Here is a 21738-nt window from a genome sequence, read left to right as displayed (position 1 = left end):
TCTATCTCCCCAACCAGCCAGACATAAGCTGAGCAGAACAAAACCTTGAATAAAAAAACCTCGACTTTTCATGCAAGGACAAAAGGTGGTTATTAGGCATACCACGAAGGTTCTTTTATAGCTGGTAATTACGTATAAACTGGGGACATATAATAAGAAAAAATCATTTCCCTCTTCATTTACTTAAAAATGTGATTTCTGCAGTCATTATATAATTACTGGTATTTTTCAGTAACATTATTAGGAATAAATGGGCTACTATTTCTGAAATTATCATAAAGATAAAAATACTGAAACTTCTTTATTATAACTGGTTGTTGAGTAGGTAGAAAGGCAAAGTGGTCTGTTTCTCTAAAACAGCAAACTGAACTTTCTTCTACGGCAAAAGGACTCAATCTGCCATCTTTCACCTTTAAAAAAGTGATTCCTCCTATTTCTCACATATTCTTTCAAGCCCTCCATCCTGCTTAAATTCCACCTCAAACTTCTTGCTCTTCATTACTGCTGGCCTGTAAGGAAATCTCCCACAGAACCTAGAATCCCATAGTTTCATGCCCCCAGGCAACAGGGTAGAAAAGAAAAGAGCAGGTAACAGAATCCCGTTTTTACTTTCTAGGCTACTTTGAGGGCTTAAGCAGAGTCACCCTCAACAAAAGTATAAAGCAGTAATTTGTTTTCTCACGTCTTTCAACATTTTTCTTTCTCTGTCTTCTACTCTCTCTATAGTCTTCATTCTTGGAGATCCTCACATAAAAATCTGAATCAAGCCCCAGGTATGCACATTATCTGTACCATGGGAACCTCCTTCCCGCATCCAAGCTAATAGTCCTGTGTTCCATTTCCAGCTACGTGTTCCAGACCCAGCTATAGAGAAAGCAAGTGGTAAGCAGGTAACAATAAGATCAACAAATTCCTGCTAATATGTTCATTAATGTGCAGGTCTTTGCTCCTCCCATCCTCGCTCCCAGGTAACATCATACCTTAACCCGGTTACGATTCACGAGTCTGCACAAGTCTCCCTTAAGGGAGAACGGCACTGTTGGGGGTGTCAGACACTATAGCTGGAAGAGGAAAATATTTCATCAGGCCGACCTTTCATCTCTTCTCAAATCATACCACACAAACATCAAAACTATGCCAGGGCATAAAGCTGACACTGTTTATAATTGTTGTTACTTTGAAAGTTTACAGCTTTCAGGGAGAAAGGAGGAAGGGAGGAAATCTCCCTCTGAAACCCTGGTTCCAGGCTATCTCTCAAAGCAGTGTCAGAATTTCAGCAGCCAAGTTACAGCTGTGCCAAGAACTTAGCCACAGCCCGGGCTAAGGGTGTGTGAACTGGCTAATGCCACCAGCTGCAGAGACCCGAGGTTTAAAAGGTAACAGAAGAAATAACAAATGCAGAATGAATAGTAGACTTAGAAAACCACTATTTTGCATCCCTAATGAAAGAACAGATCTAAGCAAGTTTCATCAGTGGCTGCCAAAAACATTAGTTGAAAAGATGATGACTACACCTGAATCCAATAGTCGATCTTAGCACCACTAAAAGTGGGACATGCACACATTACACACATCGTGATGCAATACAATAAGTATGTGGCATCACCTATGAAGTAATTTTGCCCCCTCCCCCACATAAAAACAAGGACCCTAATCTAATCAATCCTCTAAATGTAACTACCAGTTTACAGAAAATATGAGGGGTAGAGAAATGTGTTAAATAACACGAGGGGGAAACAATCAGGCAGAAGGCAGATTCAGAATGTGGGAAGTTATAAAGGACAAATGACCTGGTTTCTTCAACAAATAAAAGTGGGCGGTGGGGGGGAAACTATTATAAATGCAAAAGAGCTTTAGAAACATGAATCGATGCAATGAGTGGATCTTGTTTAGATCCCAGTTCAAACAAATTCAACTATTAAAAGACATCTTTAGGACAACTGGAGAAATTTCAACACGGAGTGGGTATTAGATGACATTAGGAAATAAAACTCAATTGTCAGGTGTAAAGTATTAACAGGTGAACTGATACAATGCTTGGAATTTACGTTCAAATACTAAGCAAAAGCCAATGAAACAAGATTGCTAAAACATCAGGAGGGTCATTTTACCATTCTCTCTACTTTGGGGAATTTTAGAAAACTTCCATAGTAAAATGTTCTTTGGTGGGTTTTTTTGTTTGTTTGTTCATTTGGGTTTGGGTTTTGGCTTTTTTTTACAAAAGTTACAGGACAGCCTTGATAAGTATTAGGTAGTCACATCCCTCATCGTCGTTTTTTTAAGGTCTGACTTAATTCAGAAGATCCAGCTCATCGAAAGAAGGGACAGTTCTTTGCACAAATCCTAGAGAAGGTAAGTCAGCCACTCAGCCAGGTGTTTAGGAGCTGGCAGCTCCAAGCAGAGGAGGGAGGGTTGTGTGAAATCTTGGGACCTTCCACAACTGGCTTGACAAAGGCAACACTCCGAAGTTCCTCACCCCGAGAGCACAGACCTGCTGGCTGGTTTCCCACCCCCTCCTTGCCAGCTGGCTGCAAGGGTCTACGAGCCTGTGCCCCCGGCTCCCAGGAGCAGAGGGCAGGAAACAAGAGGCAGCTCCTCTTGCAGATGGAGCCAACCATCTCCGAGCCAGCTGTCCTCCTCCTAGGCTCCACACCGAGAGGCCCAGAGGGCTGACGGCTGATCCCTCTGAGCCAGCCAGCCTGGGGACACTCCCCACCATGGCTCCAGGGGCTGGGATCCAGTCACTCTCCACCCAGCAGTGTACAATCCCACTGGACTGGGCAGATTTATCAAGTTATTTCATTTTTATAAAGACAATATAAGTTAGGAAAATTTGAATGTGGACTTGGTACTAGATATTGAGGAATTATTCATTTTGCTTGATATCATTATGATATTACAGCTATGGAGGAGAATGTTCTTGAGGCAGACTAAACTATTAAGGGGTAATATGTCATGATAACTATAAAGTACTTTAAAATACTTCAGCAATGACAAATGCCAAAATGTTAACAATTACTAAATAATGTCACAGAAGTAGACTTGCTAAGTAAAATTTAAAAAGGCAATGTAGCGCACGTGAGCATATGCACAAACCCAGCACAACTACTTTCATATTTTGCGTATTACTTCCTAGTCTTTATCTAAACAAATATATATACTTAAGTAACTGCAATCATAATGGGGAAACATTTTTATTCAGTTTTTCTCACTTAATATTTTCAGAGTTTTCCACTGTTGTATCTTAATAATTATTTTTTACATTATCTCATAATATTGATGCTCCCTAAATAACCATACCTTAATTTTGAATATTTCATTGTTTTTTTCTCTAGAGTTTAGTGCTGCAGTGAAAAATCATGTGCATATAACTTTATGCTTTTGTTAAATTGTTAAATTGTTTCTCTAGAATAAACCCTCAGAAATATGAGTTCTGAGCACATATATATATAACCCTGGCAAAAGTTTTCCACACTGCTGGACAAATGATTTTAGTGACATCAGTAAAATGTACTTCCATCAACTTCAGAACGTTACTAACATTTTCTTAGCTTTTTATCTAATTTTTACATTTAAGGGTATTTTAACGTGCATATCTTTGATTTCTATGAGAAAAAACATGTTTGCACATCTTTGTTTACCAGCAACTTGGTTAATTCTTATCGCTTGCCATTTAGTTTTCAGAATCATGGAGCTTTCTCATAAATTTTAATGAGCTATTTATATATTGCTATCACCTTCTGTTATTGGCAAAACTAATATTTTTCTTAGACTACAATTGTTATCTTTAGTTAATTTATACATTCAAATTTATCAGTCTTTTTTTCTCTTTTTTAGGCTGTATTTCTCAACAAGACAGAACACCTCTAAGATCATCCTGACCTAAAGTACATTTGCCAACAGCCCATCAATGCAGTGTGATACTAGTGGCCACTTTGTAACTGTCCTGTCACTAACACACTTGACTCCTTACTCTCTCTCACCCTCCCCTACCCAGTCACAACATCCTATCAGTGTCACCTCCTAGATATTTAACTCTGTCCTCTCCTCTCCATCCCTATTACCACTGTCCCTCATCATTTGTCCCCTGAAATGCTGAATGCAACTGCCTCCTACCTGGTCTTCCTGCCTACAAAACAGTCCTCTCACAATGCAAACCGCCTGTCAGTGCTGGCTTAAATCTTTCAGAGACTCCCTTTATGGCCCCTGCACAACTCTCCAGTCTCTCAAAAACAATTAGCCAACATGCTTTGAATGTTTACCCTGTGCTGAGCACATTGCAAACATTACTTCAATTAATGCTCACAAGAATCCTTTAAATACAATGCCATTGTTGTTCCCATTTTACAGATGAGTACACTGAGGCATATCGAGGTTATGTTATTTGACCAAGTTCCCACAGCTAGGAAGATGCAGAACCAGGATGCAAACTTGGCTCTGCCTAACCCCAAAGCCCATATACCCTCCTAGCCATGGCACCACACTTCCTCACAGAGGGATCCTCATCTCTCAGCAATACTGCCTGCCTGCCGCTCTGCCCACCAGCAGCACTGTACCGCCTGGAATTTCTCATGTACATCTATGCTGCTTCGCCACTCAGTCCCTTCTCTCATGCTGTCCTGTCTGTTGGAAATGTCCTTCCATCTCTCTTTACCCTTGACCTATATGACTCCTATCCATCTTTTAAGACTCAGTTCAAGTGTCGTCTCCTCTGGGAAGCCTTTCCCCATATAACTCCTTCCCTACCCTTACCCTTTTCTTTCTCTGACTGAAGAAGTACCTTTCCTCTGTGCTTACCTCCATTATTATACCCAGCACATTGAGTCATCAATTTCTGTTCCTGTGTTTGCCTCCTCCACTGGACCATGAGCAGCTTGAGACAATCGTAATCGTCCTGTGTCCCCAGCCAGTGCAGTGTCTGGCATACAGCAGGCTCTCAGTGCTTCATAGCGTTCAGAAGAATGAAAAAATCGAGTGTTTAATCAATTAATTCTCAAACATTTGTTGAATATCTATTTATAAAGTATTATCCTAGGGATATTTTTAAAAGCAAATGGCATAGTCCATGCCCAATATATGCCTTTGACAAAATCAGTGACAGTAAGTATCACAGACCACCCACTGTGAAAGTTCAGAGGCGGAAAAGACCACCTTGGGCTGGGACAGTCAGAGAAGGCTACAGAGAAGAGGGGAGATTTTAAATGGGGGTTGAAAGATGAATAAGGCTCAGAAAGCAGCACCACCTAGCAATCATCTAAGTCTAACGTTTGAGCAAATGCCTAGGCTGGGGACCACGGCTAGCAATGAAAGGCAAAGCTGAGAAGTTGATCTTCTTCCTCTTGATCCTGAGCTTTCTCAGATCAGCTGTTCCCTTATCTGAGTGCAAGATGCCAGATTCAAGTTTTATTCCAGGGCATTCAACCTTTCAGTGATTGAGCATCTCACCTTAACTCTCAGACCCTCTCCTAGGACAGAAAATTGTGAAAATGCTTCTAAATAAATTAAAAACCTAGAGATTGTTAGATCATGAGATACACCAATAATGATAAAATGTCAGAAACATGTGCAACCCCATGTAATGAATTCATCAACTGTGCTAAGGTCATAGAGGTCTTCCTGCAAAATACATGTCATTCTGTTTACATCAAACACAGAAAACTCATTTACAAGTGAATGACATTTTCATCTATGTTCCTTGGCCAAGTGCATCTCATTTGCATTCGTTTGTTTCCCTACTGGAGCGCTTGCCACTATCCTACAGCTGGTGTGGGTTGTGCTCTGTACCTGCTACCTACCATAGGCCCACACTCCAGTCATCTGGTTACAGGTCTGAACCATAATCTCAAAGATGGTTTCACATAACGTACTTTTAAATAATATAAATCGTAGGGAAATCAAAATTTGATGGTAGTGTTCCCAGGAAAAAACCTTAAAAGTTCAAATGCACATGCACGCAAACACATTCTCCATGTTAGCCTAACATTGGGATTCCCATGTTGCCCGGCCTGGAGAAGTACAGTTCTAGCTAAGGTCTCCCACGGATTCTTTGCCAAATTCCCAAGAGAACCAAAGAATGGGATGGAGGCCCCATTGTTGTCTTCCTGTTGGAGGAAATGGATAAGAGCTAAGGTGCTCTAAGTTTTCCAACCACAGAAAGAGCAAATTGAGCAGTCAGCCAATCGCCCATCTCCTAGAGGCTGGTCTGGTTCTGACACTGTCCTGGCCAGCTCAGAGTCCCCACTGACCACCTCCCCACTGTAATCAAAGCAGTGACATCGTCTGAAAAATACCTGGACCCCACCTACAAAATCACTTAGCACAAGTTCTTCATTGAAGCATTCTTTATAGACAACAATCCAATTGTCCATCAATAGAACAATTGGTTAAATATGTATGTCTACCATGCAGCAGAAAAGAAAAAAAAAAAATGAGAAAGCTCTCTTTGGACTGCTGTGGAAAGACCTCCAGAGTATATTATTTAAAAAAAAAACCCATAAGATACAGAAAAAAATCTTTAGCTTAAGAAGGGGAGGAAAATAAGAATATATCCATTCCTGGGTGTTTATACTTATAAAAAGAAACACTGAAAGTATACAAGAAACTAAAGGAAATAGTTACAAAGTACAGATCCAGTTACAAAGTACAGATCCAGATTTTGTGGGTTCTGAAACTCACAGGATTTGGGGGGGCCACTTTAAGAAAAAGAAGACAGAATTCAGTACAGGTCTTGGAAGGAACTCGTGCCAGTGAGCATCACGATAAATATACCTCTGTCATTACCTCTGGGAGGACAGGAGTGTACAGAAATGAGGTGGGACTAAGACTTCTAAATATAAAGACTCCTATTTATACAATTTTTATCTTTGAACATCTGAGCATATTACCTATGCAAAAAGCAAAATTAACTTTTTAAAAAATGCTTATATCCAGGCTCCAGTCACTCAAGGTCTTGTTCCTTCACCACCTCCTTCATTCTATCTCAAACTTTTTGTTCTAGTTTGGTTTCATTCTGCTGCCTTGTATCTATTGGGATTCTGCCTCAGCCTTGCTCTTTCAGATGATAATGTGCCTGGCATTCTATTTTGATTTTGCTCCTCTATTTCTCTCTTTCTGATGATCCTTGGTTCTACCATCAACAGAGCAGCTTCATGCCAACCCAGCCCCACCCCTGCACCCTGCCTGACCCAAACTCCCAGGAATCCAGCCTGCTACATGTGAAAAGAGTTTGAAAATGGACTAAACTACATCATGGTCACGTGATCAATCCCAAGGGATGCTAGGAGACTCGAAAATTTTTTAGGTCCTAACTTGGGAATTGGGTGATTCTCTGGCAGTGCACAGATAGTCTTGAAATTTTCAACAGTCCCTATCATACCTTCCTCTCTAGAGTCTTGAAATTTTCAACAGTCCCTATCATACCTTCCTCTCTAGAGTCCTCAAGACCACAGATGGGCCACTCTAGACTCACCCCCATATACACATCTTTGTGTTTAATAAGACCAAGCCAGACTAGACCAAACTGAATCCAGCCTTATAAGGATTTACCAGAATTCAAATAATTTCAAGTATATAACAAGCCAAAGATTAATTTAACTAATTTAACTCTGGTTCCAGCTGAAAAAGCCTGGGAACGCATTGACCTTTCAGCTCATATCATCATTGTCCTGTAAAACATTCATTGATTCCGGTTATAAAGGATTCAAACTGAATTTCTGGACACTTCCTACATCAGATGACAGTGTTTTAAAGACGACATACGGCATGTCGAGAGCGAGGCTGTGGGAACATTTCTAGCTAGCTGTGCAACATAAGCTTCATTTCCCTTATCTGTAAAATAGGTTGTGATAAAGATTAAATGAGATAATGAAGATTTAATAAAATGAGTTCTGTCAAAAAAAAAACCCTCAAGGCAAAGCTATTTTTTTTGCTCACTTAATGATGAGAATATTGGCCAATATGAATATCACAAAGTCCCAAAGTACCAATTCAAGGCAAGAATACACATATTGATTTTGGAAACAAATCTCGGGCATGATATACGTACAGACAGCTATAGATGGCAAACCCAGTACCCTGAAACCACATTTCAGCATACTAGCTTTAAATAATTCAGAAAATCTATCCTTTAAATCCCCTAACGTATTTTCTTTTCTGTCTTCTTGGTTGCAAAGGCATTTCTTTCTCCAGCTTTCTAAAAATTACAAATAAGCTTATAAAATGCGACATCCTGCATTGACTCATTTCTCATTGGGTTGACTTTTAGCATACCTGAAAGCATTTTGTTGCTCACAGATGTGTTCTTCTATGGTCCAATGCACTCAAGTTAGTTTAAACCTGACCTGGTCATGTCTCCACTTACCTTAAGGTGATTATTCAGGAATCAACTGCTCATTGTCAAGTATAGAATCTTATCTTTTTGCCGGTTGTCAGAGATTCAAAAAAAAGATTAAAAACTATCTTTGACCTTCACTATGTTCTTATGTAAAGCCATCTGCATCTCTCTTCACTATATCTCCTGTCACATAAGACATTTCCACCTAATGCTTCTACTCAAATCACTGGAATTGAGTGTCTTCCATTCAAATACAACTTGCCACGAAACGTTGGATTTTAAATCATTCTCTATTTAAAATAACTTCCAGGAACATCACTGTGCTTACAACATTAAAAATAGGAAATGTGTATTTGCAACCATTTCCTACAATACTGAATTACACAAAAATGTATGTGGATACAAAAAAATAGAGAATACTCATGAAATCTCGATATTTAATATATTTTATTTTTAATAAAGATTCCTCACTCTACATGAAAACGTTCCTCTTAATCTGTTTGATTTTAATTACCAAAAATCTGTCTTTTATGCTATTGCTTTTATATTTTTTAATGAACTCATACTTTAGTTTTTATCTACTTACATGAAATGCTAAAATTTAAATAACTATAACATATTGTACTTGAAATAAAATCAGTGTCTTCAAAAGGTTTACACACACACATACAGCCCACCCCATCTCGGTCCCTTTTTGAAGGCTCCTCGTACGGTTTGCCAGCCAAAGGCATTAACAAGTTGTCTGCCGTACATGGGTTACACCTAATTTGAATTAAACTACAGTCGCAGATGACAGAAGCGCTCCTTTCATCTTTTGTAGGAAGGTCACCCAGCCCAGAGCGAGCGCCACGCTCCTTCTGGAACTAAACACGTTGGCCCCGCCGTCTGTTGAGTCCTCCCCTTCACAACTCACACCTGGGTGGCCAAGGGTCACGTCTGACCTCCGGATGGCGCCAGCGCCTCTGCCCTCTTCCCTTTAGGGAAGCAGCAGATGGCGAGGGCGCGCGGCGCTGGTGCCGCAGCGCCCGCCACAGCAGGGCAGGGGCACTTAAACAAGGACTAGTTCGGCGCCTGGAACTCCCTCAGCCGCCCGCTGGGAGCCGCGGGGGGCCTTCCTGCGTCTCCCGCCCATCCAGGGCTCGCGGACTGCGCACCTAAACGCGGCGAGACTCCCACACCTCTGCTCCGAACCCAGAACCCGCAAACTCCTGTCCCCGGGGAGAGCGAAGCTGTGAGCCTCAAGAGCGCCACACACACACACAGGCTGACGCCCCAACACTCACCCAAGCGGGGACACCGCCACTGCGGCCGGGGGGCCCGGAGGCCGCGCCTACCCGGACCTTCGCGCGCAGCCAGCCCGCCACCAATAGTAACCCTGGCTCCAGGCATGAGCCAATGGGAGCGCTCGGACTGAAGAGGCGCAGCCAATCACCGCCCTCTCAACTCTGGAGCCCCACCATCAGTACCCCCACCGCTCCTCCAGCCCGGCTGAACCGGCGTTATAACCTGGAGCCCGCCGCCGCTCACCTCCTTCCTTCAGAGTCTAGACAGTAGGTAAACACTCCGCGGATGGAGCCTTGCGGAATTGCAGCTCTTGCTGTATGCTCCGCTGTCTGCTTGGCTCAGGAGGGGAGATGTACGCATTCAACTCCGCTGCATTCTTCTGCTCAAACTCATCACTCACCGTACAGCAGGGAATTTCAAAAATTAGTGAAAACAGACGAAGAACATTCTTCTCGCCGCTCACTTAACCGCTATGAACCATGTGAACCAGTGTCTGAGCTTAAATGGAAAGATAGCTTAATAAAGGGTCTGAGGAAGTTTCTCCTTAGCAAAAGTGTGAAAGGCCTTTCTTTACTGAAGTTGGTGCGAGTTTGTCTAGGGCTGGAAGTGAACCAAGAAGAGAGCGAGTGCCCTGCAAAAAGATGTTAATGCTTAGAAAACGGCATCAACCCTTATCTCGTTCTTTGATGTCTTGGAAATGAAACCCCAAAGAGTTGCTGGAGTTATTTTAATATTGTTGGGAGATTGCTATGTCAGGCTTGATTCTAAGCAGTTTACCTGCATCAATTCATTCAATCTTCACGACTACCCTATTGCTTATTTCGACCTGTTTTACAGATGCAGAAATTGAGGCAATAGAGAGACTGGCCCAAGATGCCACACTAGTAAGCAGTAGAAGCAAGCTTAGAACCCACGTCTGCCTGATTTATTTAGATCAGCAAAATGTTTTAATGTCCAAATTAACTAGACCCAAACAATCTAGAGTCTTTCACTTCTAAATTCGTGAATCCTCCTATCTTTTCTTTTTTTTTTAATCTTTTGGTACAAAATATTCAGTTAAAATTTCGGAAACTTCCAATGGCATTAGCATAACCCTCAAAGTTTGCCGAGGTCACCAGGATGAGAAGGATTGAGCGTGGGGGGACGGGAGTGGAGAAAAAGAGATGCAAGACTCAAAGAAGTAATCTGAGAAACACTAATTCAACTGAGCCATTTAAAATAAGTAATATTATTGTTACTGATTGTATATCAGTGATTTGACTTCGCCATTGAAATAAATAACTGCATTAATTATGTATGATAGTGTGCACATCCATGGACCAATATACAGGTTATCTGAGACAATTATAAATGAGAATTACAAATGACCTGTGATTAAGATCCTTTTAAACCTATGTTCAATTTTCATTTTTTATATTGAAATTTATTCTAATAGCATAGTAGATATCAATTTACTAAGGGAGAAACAGAAGGCTAGGGTTTTTGTTTGTTTGTTTCATTAAATCTTTATCAATTCTAAGTGTATTTCCTTTCACCAAACTATTTTTAATTTATTTCTTTATAGGTTATTTTCATACAAGACAACAAGAGTTATAGGACTTAGTACTGAGCTAGGAAATGGCAGAAGGAAACATGACTTGTATGACTGATAAAACTTTTCCTATGTTTCAAATCTGGGCAGCCTTTCTCACTTTCCCTGAGGACTTACATGATCTGATTTCAGAAAAGTTTTCCAATATTTCTCTATAAGGATGGATTTGGCTTCAAGCAATAATTGCTTCAAAGGGCAAGACCAGCTACTAAGCAGGCGGTGAGAAGCCCTGGGCCCCTGGATCCCAGGCTGAACAGGCAGATGCTTGGGTTCCCTTCCAGTTCTGTGTGGCAGGGCCATCACTGAACCTGGTGAGGCAAGCCCACTGTCATCCTCTTCAGAGAAGAAAGAATTGCAAATAGCATAAGGATCTAGCACAGAGGAGGCAAATGGTAGTATCATCGTCAACCATATGTACATGTTAACCCACACATATTTTTTGTTTCTCATTGGGCTTCCTTTTATGAAGCAAAATATTTTCCGGTCAGCTGACACTAAAAAACCTATAATTCTCAGCGTAAGTTTTCTCATAGAAGAAACTTTTCCGACACATAGAAGTCAGATGCCCTCCCCCACCACCCATGTCTCCTGCTGTGATGGGTCAGAAAAAGTCTTTGCCAGCCACCTGGTGACTGAGGCGGTGTTCCCAACTGGGAGACAGCAGGGTGGAGACTGCTGCAGTACTCAGGATTCAGAAAATAAAGGACATTTTTAACAGAGATAATTTATCAGGGTCATATCCAGACCCTTTGGTGACCTACTAGAACCTCCCCACCAACCTCTGAGAGGAACACTGCAGACCTGGGCTCTCAGGTTACCTGCCCTTAGCTAAGGGGATGACTAATCTTCCACTTCTACATAACTTCAGTGAAATTCTCCCTGGAGACTGGGGGGAGGGGGGTCAGGGCAGGGGGCAAAGAAGGAAGGAAGGAAGAAGAGGTAGGTGAAAGGATGCTTTCCAGTTTTAGCCCACAAAATTATATTTATGTCCTTCCATTAGCTAGCATTAATTTTTCAGACCCATAAATAAAGTCACCGCTTCTAACTTTGCCATTCTAATTATGGGTTTCTCAGTGACCTTGAAGAGTACTTTTTCTCTTCTGTAAAATGAGACCCATATCACAGTACCAGAATGTTGGAAGGAGTAGGCGGAGAAAAAGAAACCTACATAGAGCAAATAGATCAGCACCTCCAATAAAATAGATTCTCTTTTAGTATTTGTTGAAGGAATATTAAAGTGTATGAATCATAAAAGGCATTGAGCAAGTTTCCTTTTTTTGCTTCCCAAGGCAAGTTCTGTCGAAATGGTATATAAAAAGAAATAATGATTCTACAGTCCTGTGATTCTTTTTGATGAGGAACATGTGTGTGTTTTTTCCTGAAGGTCATTAGCTTCTTTCCATAAACAAGAAAACATTTATCATAATTAACAATGGTTTCAGAAAACAATTGTTTTGCCTGCTATCCGGGAGCCTGTGAAATGCACATATTGAAAGTGGTATATTTCCCTATTACAACATTGCTTAACATTTATTTTATGAATAATCAAAGTATTCAAGTGTCCTATGGTTTATTTTATTATGGAGTCTCCTTGAAAATCGCTTTCAAATTAAACTACTTCTTTAAAGGATCTGCTGAAATCGCGAAGTGAACAAACTCTCGTTTGTATCTTTATTTTTATTAAAGATTGCACAGACTGGAACCAAGACCAAAATACTGAATCCACTGTACATCATTCATTATAAAACGACATACATCACATTTGTATTCTACCAAATAGGACATTTTCTTTAAAATTATATATTGCGTGCTCTTAGATTCATGCTTTAGATATTTTACATTTGTCATTATTCTCTTATAAATAATTGCAACTTGACCAATTTGCACACCTGCTACCACTATATAGTCAATGAGGCAAGGCGTCGTAGTCTTTGACACCAGAACAGATGAAATGGAAACAAGTGTATGGATGTCACATCTAGCGAATTGCGACTACTGTTTTGCCTATGCAGTGAAATGCTAATGTAAAATACACACACAAAACATCGTTTCAAAAGGCACAATTTCCTCCACAGAAAAGAACAATTTTAAAATACGTGGCAGTTAAAATCGGCGCCCTCGAGGGCTCTGTGACTTCACATTACTGTGATCCTAAACCTCGAGAGCAGACCGCCTGGGCGGTTGGGGGGAGCCTGTCCGCGGAGTCCAGAGACCTGGAGCGCGCCAGGACCCGCCGCCCTCGGGCTGCTCAGGAGGCCAGATTTCTTTAAGATATCTCTAAACCTTTGCTCTGAGTTTCAGCATCGGACCTGGGTCCTCTCACTGTTCCAAATCTGGTGCCCGACCAATAAAAACGGTTTCGTTAACCAGGTCCTTCCTCTCACCACCGGGTGATCCTCTTCTCCCAGAACAGAACCCCCACTTCTTCTCTCTGTCCACGCCCCCCGCATACACCCCTTCCCGGGAGGACTCGTTACGAGTCGCGCCCGCCGCCGCCCCCGGCCTCAGGGTCGCTCTGGTCGTCTGTGAAGCACACGTCCACGTCGCTGTCGTTGTCGCTCTTGGGCTCTCCAGGCTCCGGGGGGTAGTCAGGCTCCGCGCCCGGGCCGTCGCCCGCCTTGGCGAGCAGGTTCTGGCCGGGGTGGCGGGACTTGACGTGGCGCTCCAGGTCCCGGCGGCGCACCAGCACCTTGCCGCAGAACTCGCAGCGGTAGGGCGTGTTGCCCTCGGCGTGCAGCCGGATGTGCTTGTTGAGATTGCTGGGGTCGCCGAAGGGCCGCAGGCACACTTTGCACTTGAGCGGCTTGTAGCCCGTGTGCGTCCGCATGTGGATCTTGAGCCCGTACTTGCGCGAGTACAGCTTGCCGCAGTAGAGGCACAGGTGGCCCGTCTTGGGCTTGCCCGCGCCGCCGCTCCCACTGCCGCCACCCCCAGAACCACCCGCCGCCACGACGGCCGGTGGCAGCGTCCCCGCGTCCAGGCGGCCGCGCCCTTTCCCGGCTGCCATCTCGGACAGCTGCTGCGTGTGCATGGCGATCTCTCGGTCGATGCCAGCCAGGGAGCCCAGCTCGGCGGGACTTAGAGCTGCGGCCGCCGCCGCCGCCGCGGGCCCGCTGAAGTAGGAAATGGACTCCGGATACTTGAGCAGCCCGCCGAAGTGCAATTTGAGCGGGTAATAAGCGGCGGCGGCCGGTGAGCCGTAGAGAAGCTCCCCGTTGTAGACGGTAAAGGCCGGCATGACGGCAGGCAGGTGGCTGCACTCCCCACCCGGGTAGGCTTTGAGCCCGCCCGCGTCGAGGGCGGGCAGCGCGCAGCGCTCGAGGGGCAGCCCGGCCGCCGGGGACAGATGCGCGTAACGCGCTCCCGGCAGCGCGGCGGCAGCGGGCGGGGAGCGCTCCACATGCTTGAAGGCGGACGCCTCTTCCGGGGGGCCAGGGAGCAAAGGAAAGCCGCGCAGCGCCCCGGAGCAGGGCAGGCCAGGCGGCGGCGGCGGCGGGTCCCCCGCGAGCAGGCACTTGGGATGATGGTGGTGCGCGTGGTGGTGATGGTGGTGGCCCGCGCCGCCCGCCGCCGGGTTCTCTCCACTTCCAGGGCGTCCGCCCGCCCGGCCCCCGCCCAGCAGCCTGCCTAAGGCCAGGCCGGCCCCGGGTTTGCCGCTGCCCTCCTCCCGGTAGGGGTCGCCGTGGGCGGCCGCGGCCGCCCTAGCCAAGCCGGCGGGCTTGAAAGCCGAGCGCACGCCGGGGTAGAAGGCCAGGCCGCCGCCCCCCGCTGGGGAGCCGCCCACGATGCCGAGGAAGTGGCCGGGTCCCCGGGCGGCCCCGCTCATGTCCAGGGCGCGGTCCGGCTGCTCCTTGCCCTTCTTGGACGGCCCCCACTTGGCCGGGGGCGGCGAGGTGGCCAAGGGCGCGGAGGAAGCCTCGCGCTTGATGCTCTCTCGCGCTCCGCAGGCCTGGAGGGGCTGCTGGGCCTGCGGGTGGGGCCGCAGAGTGCCCGCCGAGGCGGCCACGGAGAAGTCAGGCGCCGGCGGTTTCGGAGAGAGGCGAAGGCCATCCGCGGCCGGGGCAGGGCCTGGGCGAGCCGCGTGCTCGTGGTGCAGGTAGGCCCGGCCCCCGCCGCTGCTGAGCACGCAGTGGAAACGTAGGTGGGCCTTAAGGCTGTTGGGGTATCTAAACGTCCTCCAGCAGTACCAGCAGATGTAGCGCTCCTCTCCTGGGCAAGAAAGAGTGGAAAAGCGACCCCGTGAGAGGCGAACGAGCGAGAGAGAAAGAAAGCGCACCCAAGGCAAAGCTCAGGTTTTGACCAGCTAGATATGGGGCGAAGTAGGAGTATTCTAAGGTCCCGGCGAATAAGTGAGTTCGGTAGCCCCACTGTAGTAAGAGCCCCGAGAAGCCCCAAATGGCCGACTTTGTCCCCATCTCCATCCTCTGGAACTACTCAGAGGCCAAGAGGGGTGACCTGGGCCTTTCCAACGAAGACTTCCTCGGGGCCATCCGAGCAATTCTTCGTTGGGAAGGCAGCGCTCAGGCAGGCTGGCTGGGGAAGAGACGAGAGTAGAGAGCAGCTGTTGCTTTAAATCAAGTGTTGAGGCTATGCTGTGCCCGGGCCCATCTGTTGGCGTTTGCAGAATAGGTGGCGTATGTCAAGGAGTTTGGATAAACTGAACAAAGGCCAATCTAATGGTCGTGAGCGCCTCATTACCAGGCGAGACAATATCCTGTATGTATGGGCCATATGTAATCATTCCTTTTCATAGAACAATGTCTTTTATGTCCACTACCCACCCTTCCCACCCCTCCCAGCCTTAAACACTTTGCCTGAGGTTGTCTTGGAGCGTGACCAACTGAAGGACCACATAGGGACTATGATTTGCTATTCTTCAAAATTATTTGTATCCTTATTCCCTCTTTAATCCCATTTAATTTGATGGGAGGAAAGAAAAAGTCTTATGTCCTGGTATTCTAAAAACTGAAGGATGATGTTGCATTAGCTTGTCAGTTGTTCCACCTGGTAATTAATTAACTCCTAGATAGCTGCACAAATCCAAGCTTAGTAAAGTCCTCGGAAAAGATATATAGTTTTTTTATTACATGAATATATATATAAGTGATATAGATACAGATACTCAGCTTTTAATAAGTGCACATTTCTCTACCAGGAACCATATATGTGTGTTTTTGGTGTAAACTCTTTTGTAAGGTTAATATTATTAACCTTAGTTGTTTTTAATTGTGCTAGGGTCTGTGAACATGATCAAGAGACACATGTATGAAACAGATTCTGATCACGTGGTGGAAGTTAACTTTCACTCAAAACGGTCAAGTTACATCTGTACAGAGAACAGTGATCTTGCAATTGGGTTTCTTTTTAAGTGTCATGGTTGACAATACTGAAGGAAAGGATGTCTGAGAAAGAAGGTGAGCCACAAGGAAGTATCCAAAGTATATGTCGGTCTCATTAAATTTAATGGAAAAGTTAAATTTTCCCTCCTTGCACACAAGCAGCTCAACATTCTAAGACATGACTGCAGAAACAATGGGGAAAAAATCCCAGATCTTCCTCCCTTCATGTATTTTACTTCTGGCTTTGCATAAAACATGTACTTCCCGCAGATAACTAAGATGGAAGTTCAAGTAAGGAGCAGTTTATTCCAGCTGAAGCCAAGGGAGAGCAGAAGGAAAAAAGAGGGGAAGAGGATTTGCCTATGAGACCCAATCCTAATTGTTTAGGAAGACAGATAAAATCATTTCAATACTTCTGTTACCTTGTATTGAACAGCCATGTAAAATAAATCTTGAAAAAAGAGAGAAGAGACCTCCTAGGTTCTCTTGGTAGGTATGTTGATTTAATATCTTAAATAACTTCCCTTCTCCTCAGTTCAGAACCTCCCTCTTATCACCCCTTTTTAAAGAGAGTTTTCAGAGGCTGACCCAGAATGACTCAGCTCAATGCAAAGCCAAGTAAGCTTTGTTCCTATTGACAAAGGGTCAATATATTCTTCATCTTACTATGGAATTGAAACCCACTGGAGTTAGTCACTATTGGAAGAATAGCAGCCGTCCCTACTTATTTCTTCCTCTTTTCAAGATTTAAGCAAATGTATGTTTTGTGTTTCAATATGTTCCTTTTTCACTTCATCCTAACTAACTGACATGTTCTCCGGACTCTGAAATTCAACCTATGCCAAAAGTATCAAACACACTTCATAAGTGACTTTGCCTCCTCTCCTTTATGTAACCCTAAGGTTGTTAAGATTTCAGGCATCTCAAAGCTGGGGCAGTCGAGGTTCGAAATAACCCATACATTCTCCAAAAGGAAAAGGGTGTCTATTTTGACATCTGTTACCATATGATGTTTATGAGCTCGATTGGCTGAAATGAAAACACAAGGGCCACCACTCAAACAAGTTGCTTTTGTACTACTTGAGAGTAGCAAAGGAAGAGTGTGTTCTGTGCGGAAATGCCTGGCCCCTAAAGGCCAGAAGTCCTCAGGATTGTTCTGTAGTGGCAGATTTGAGAGTTCTCCACGATGGGGTTTTTGTCACGTTTCTCTTTTACGGGAAGAAGTTGACAAGAGAATTTAATATAGTGTGATGCAAGGAACAAAGTAGGATAATTTGTTGTGAATACTGCACATACAAATTTACCCACAAAATCGATAGAATTAATTTACAGAAGACAGCAGTACTTTGAAGTGAAGTGATTCGTCATTCTGAATAAACCTCATTCTGCCTTATTCATGAAGTGTTTCTTTATTCCCACATTGGTATTAATTTCTTTAACCCTATTTCTAAAGGGACAAGATTGAGCAGACAATACAGGAGGAGAGCATGTTAAAATATTTCACAGCATTCATTATGTTGACTTGAAGTATAACTGTCTTGAGGAGAAATTACAGACAAACTAAAATAATTAGCAAGAAAAAAGGAAGTCAAAGAAGCTTTGTGCATGAAAAGGGAGCCTCAAGATGTAACTGTCTTAGCACCTCCCAGCTTTTTTCCACAGGAAGTGTTCCTCGGTGTTCTAGGGAAGGTTTGAAAATGTTTTTCTTTTTAGTTGCTGCACCTTAATTTGCATAAATCCGCTCTTGGCTTTGGAAGGGATCAAATAAATCTGAGAAGAAACTGGGATACATCCCAGATTCAATTTAAGTAGGGAGGGGCAAGTGAATAAATACTATTTAAATGGAAGGGCCTCAGTACCTGCCAACTGACCAACTTTAAGTACCGTAATGCTTCTAAAATGCTGTAGAAATACACTACTCTCCTTCCAATCAGTGGAAAAGAGATGTCCCTCCACCTTCTACAAGCATTCCAGGTTTGAGGTATGCTTTCTGGAGCTCATGATGTGATTACTCTAATATGTTAAGACTTCTTTGTTGATTCTTAATTGAGTAAATAATTGTCTCTTTGGGTATACAGTAGGAAAGGATGACCCCCATGAAGTTCATAAAGAGTAGTTTTTCCCCTGCCATCGCGAGCCGGATTATTATTGTCGCTGTCGTTATCATTTACTGTTGATTTTAAGGAGGTAGTAGTTACGTCGCCTTTCTGCCTGCACAGAGAGGGAGCTTGAATTCAGTTTTACAAAGCACAAGAGAAAGGCCCTTCAGGTCTGGGGACACGCCCAAAGACCGGAGGAGGGCTGGACTGTCGCCCACCCGCGCTGGCCCCAAGACCCTGTCGCAGGCAATACCTTTCTCGTCGTGCGTCGGAGTTGCAATCGTGGGGATGTCGAACCACTGAGCCAAGGAGTTGGAATACCACACGGTCAGCTCCTCCCCTGGCTGGACGTCTCGCAGCGCTCGGTAGAAGATCTGGGACGCAAGGAACAGGACAGCTTGCTGTCATTTCCTGGGTAATTGGTCAAAAAACAACTGAGAGGAAAGGTTCGAATCCCCGCTCTGATGCTGTGTCACCGTGGAAAAGCTATTGGACCTCTCTGAACCTCATTTCCCTCATTCTTCAAACGGGGAAAGTAATAGTATCTGCCTTATAGGGTTGTTGGGACCTTTAAATGAGACCTCTAGCTAAAGCGCTTTGCTCTTATTATTGCCGGCCACCTCAGTGACAGTTAGGTAGATAGATTTGGCAGTGGGGGGAGCCCACAGTACCTGTCCTCCGGGTAAGTCTGCAATAGCTTCGAGAGTCTGTTCCTGGGGGTTCCTGGCTGCCCGGATTAACCCTATCCACTCCAGAGGGGAGCCCCCCGACTCGTCCACCAGCTCCCCTCTCACCATGCGCACCTGCAACACAAGCAGTGGTCGTTCTCCCCCGCGCCACGGCCAGACCCACAGCCCAGAGGGAAAGTTTATCCTCCACCCCACCCGACTCAGGAAAGTGGTTGTATTCGCTTTGGCCAGCCGGCTGTGGGCTACTGGGAGGAGAGTAATTCCTTAGGACCCTTGCTTGGGGGAGGGAGGAAGAGGAGAGGCTGGCTAGTATAACAGTCCCCGCTCTTCTCCACCTTGGCAACACGTGGGGGTGAGAACATCCTCCCTGAGCGGCCGGGAGCATCTTGTACCAAGACGTTCCCGACGCCCACCCCAGCTCTGCCTCTTGCGGTTCTGAAAGCAGCCCTAACACCCGGGTAGAGACGTCTCGAAGTCAGTCCGAGAACCCAGTGCCCGCATCCCCTCTCGTGCCTCTCCATTCTCGCTGCACCGCACCGAGGCGCGGAGGTGCCAAGGAGCCCGGCAGCGAAAGTGTCTGAACAAAGCCGTAGCAAGCTGGCCGGCTATTTAAAAGCAATTAAAGCGCGTTTAAAGAGGAAGGCGTGGTGCGGGTAAACCCGGCTTTAGACCCCGGGGAAAGATGATTGCGTGAGGAGCCAGATGCGGGTCCCGCTGGCTGGGCACCGGAGACGTTGCTTACGAGAAAGCTCCAGGCAGCGGCAAGCCAAAGCTCAAGTCCTCTCCTCACCAAACTCCGCGCCCTTGCGCTCGCGGTGCCAAAAGGCGCCCGCCTGGATTAAAAAGGCGCAGTGCATGCCCGGCCGCGTCACTCCGGGACTCGGCCCTCCACCGGATTCTCGCCTGCATTTCCCGGTCGCTGTTTGCGACCTTTGCGCGCTGCGACGCCTCCGGGCGGGAGCCTTTAAAACCCCTCTCTGGCCCGGGTCGCGACGCTGTTTGGGGAGTCAGAGCTGGCGGGTTGGCCCTGACGCCTCCCAGTTGCGACCCTGGACTCCCTGAGCCCGGCTGCAGGCCCCTGGACCCGGTGCCCGCGCGGGTGGGCGCTCCTCGCCCTCGGAGCCCGCGTCGGAGCCCGAACCTGGTTCAGCCTCAATCCATTTACCCCCACCCCGCAAGCAGACACCCGCGGAAAGGAAAACCGGGGGGGGGGGGGGAGGCGGAGGGGGAGGACCTGCGGAAAGGAAAACCGGGGGGGGGGCCGAGGGGGAGGTTCCCCTAGGATTAGTTTTTCAGAGGAAATGAGATTAAATTATTTTAAGGTAAATGTAAACCTAGATTAGCATACTGAAGGGAAGAAGGTAAAAAAGTCCTCAACAACCTGCGCGTTGTATAACAGAGAGAAGGCGCGTCTGCCGAGAGAGGCGAGGGAAGGGCCGCCTCTGCGAAGGAGACCCCCGAGTTCCGGGAAACTGCGGCGTCTGAGTGGTCCGGCGCGTAAAGAGCCCGTGCACCCCACCGGGAGGCTGTCCCCTCCGCCACGTCCTGTCCCACAGCCCGGCCCACATCCAGCTCTCAGTTAACGTGACTGGCGGGGAGTCATTGAAGTCCCCAACCACCTGGCAGAACTGGCAGGTTCCGATTCAATCACCGCTTTCCTCCACTTGCCCTATCGACCTCTTTCCTGGGCCGGGGCAGAGGGAGGCGAACGGCAGGGGGCGGAGGTCGGAATGGCTAATACCTTTTTCTTGGGCCCGGGTTCCCTGCGGTCTGACAGGTACTTGCCCAGCTTGAAGGTTCCGGGCACGGGCCCGAGGCGCAGGCCGGCCGGGATGCAGCAATCGGCACTCACGCTGGTGGCCGGAGCGCGGGTGGTTCCGTGCATTGCTGCCGCCGCCGCCAGGCAGGCGCTTGGGCGCGCAGGTCCTGTGCAGGGCGCGAGTGACAGAGCCCGAGCCGCGCGCGAGCCAGGGAGCCGCGCCCCGACGTGCGTCTTCCGCCCGCGGAGTGACGCGTCCGGGCATGCACTGCGCCTTTTCAATCCGGGCGGGCGCCTTTTGGCACCTCGAGCGCAAGGGCGCGGAGTTTGGTGAGAGAGTTGCGCTGCGAAGCAGCTGCAGAGTCCCACCCGAGAGGGTCACATGGAGTGGTTCCCTCAGCCCCCTGCATAATCGAGGCCTCTGAATGGCTGGCGCACAATGGTCCAGGCGACCTTCTCATTCCTAAAAATCCAATTTGTCAAGGGCGAAGAAAAGGCGCTAGTGAATCAAAGGTCCGGCGGGACCATTAATCCTCAGCATGGGGTATTGTCCTCGAGACAGTTACGATATTTTAAGTGACAAATCCACTGTATAATTTCTCCATAAATTTCACTTCCTTTTATTGTTCGCCGACAAACCAGTTT

At 46.2% G+C, this 21738-nt stretch overlaps 1 protein-coding gene and 1 long non-coding RNA gene across 3 annotated transcripts in view; both read right to left on the bottom strand.

The window, feature by feature from the left end:
• Positions 1 to 4921, bottom strand: part of LOC147914512 (uncharacterized) — a 124001-nt gene extending 119080 nt beyond the window's left edge. For both annotated transcript variants that reach the window (XR_015555177.1, XR_015555178.1), the window contains exon 1: positions 4798 to 4921. This is a non-coding gene — a long non-coding RNA (uncharacterized LOC147914512). The remainder of the gene's footprint in view (positions 1 to 4797) is intronic.
• Positions 4922 to 12844: 7923 nt separating this feature from the next.
• On the bottom strand, positions 12845 to 21274 carry PRDM13 (PR/SET domain 13). The gene is made up of 4 exons (XM_004422151.2): positions 21076 to 21274; positions 19317 to 19448; positions 18899 to 19019; positions 12845 to 15416 (listed from the first exon to the last, which is right to left on the bottom strand). The coding sequence occupies exons 1-4, from the start codon at positions 21217 to 21219 to the stop codon at positions 13681 to 13683; spliced, it is 2133 nt and encodes a 710-aa protein (XP_004422208.1). The 5' UTR covers positions 21220 to 21274; the 3' UTR covers positions 12845 to 13680.
• Between the last annotated feature and the right edge of the window lie 464 nt (positions 21275 to 21738).

The sequence above is a fragment of the Ceratotherium simum genome, chromosome 19 (assembly GCF_057802395.1).
Source record: "Ceratotherium simum simum isolate JZ-2026a chromosome 19, ASM5780239v1, whole genome shotgun sequence".
In the NCBI taxonomy this organism is placed as follows: domain Eukaryota; kingdom Metazoa; phylum Chordata; class Mammalia; order Perissodactyla; family Rhinocerotidae; genus Ceratotherium; species Ceratotherium simum.
This window is presented reverse-complemented; position numbering and strand designations above follow the sequence as displayed.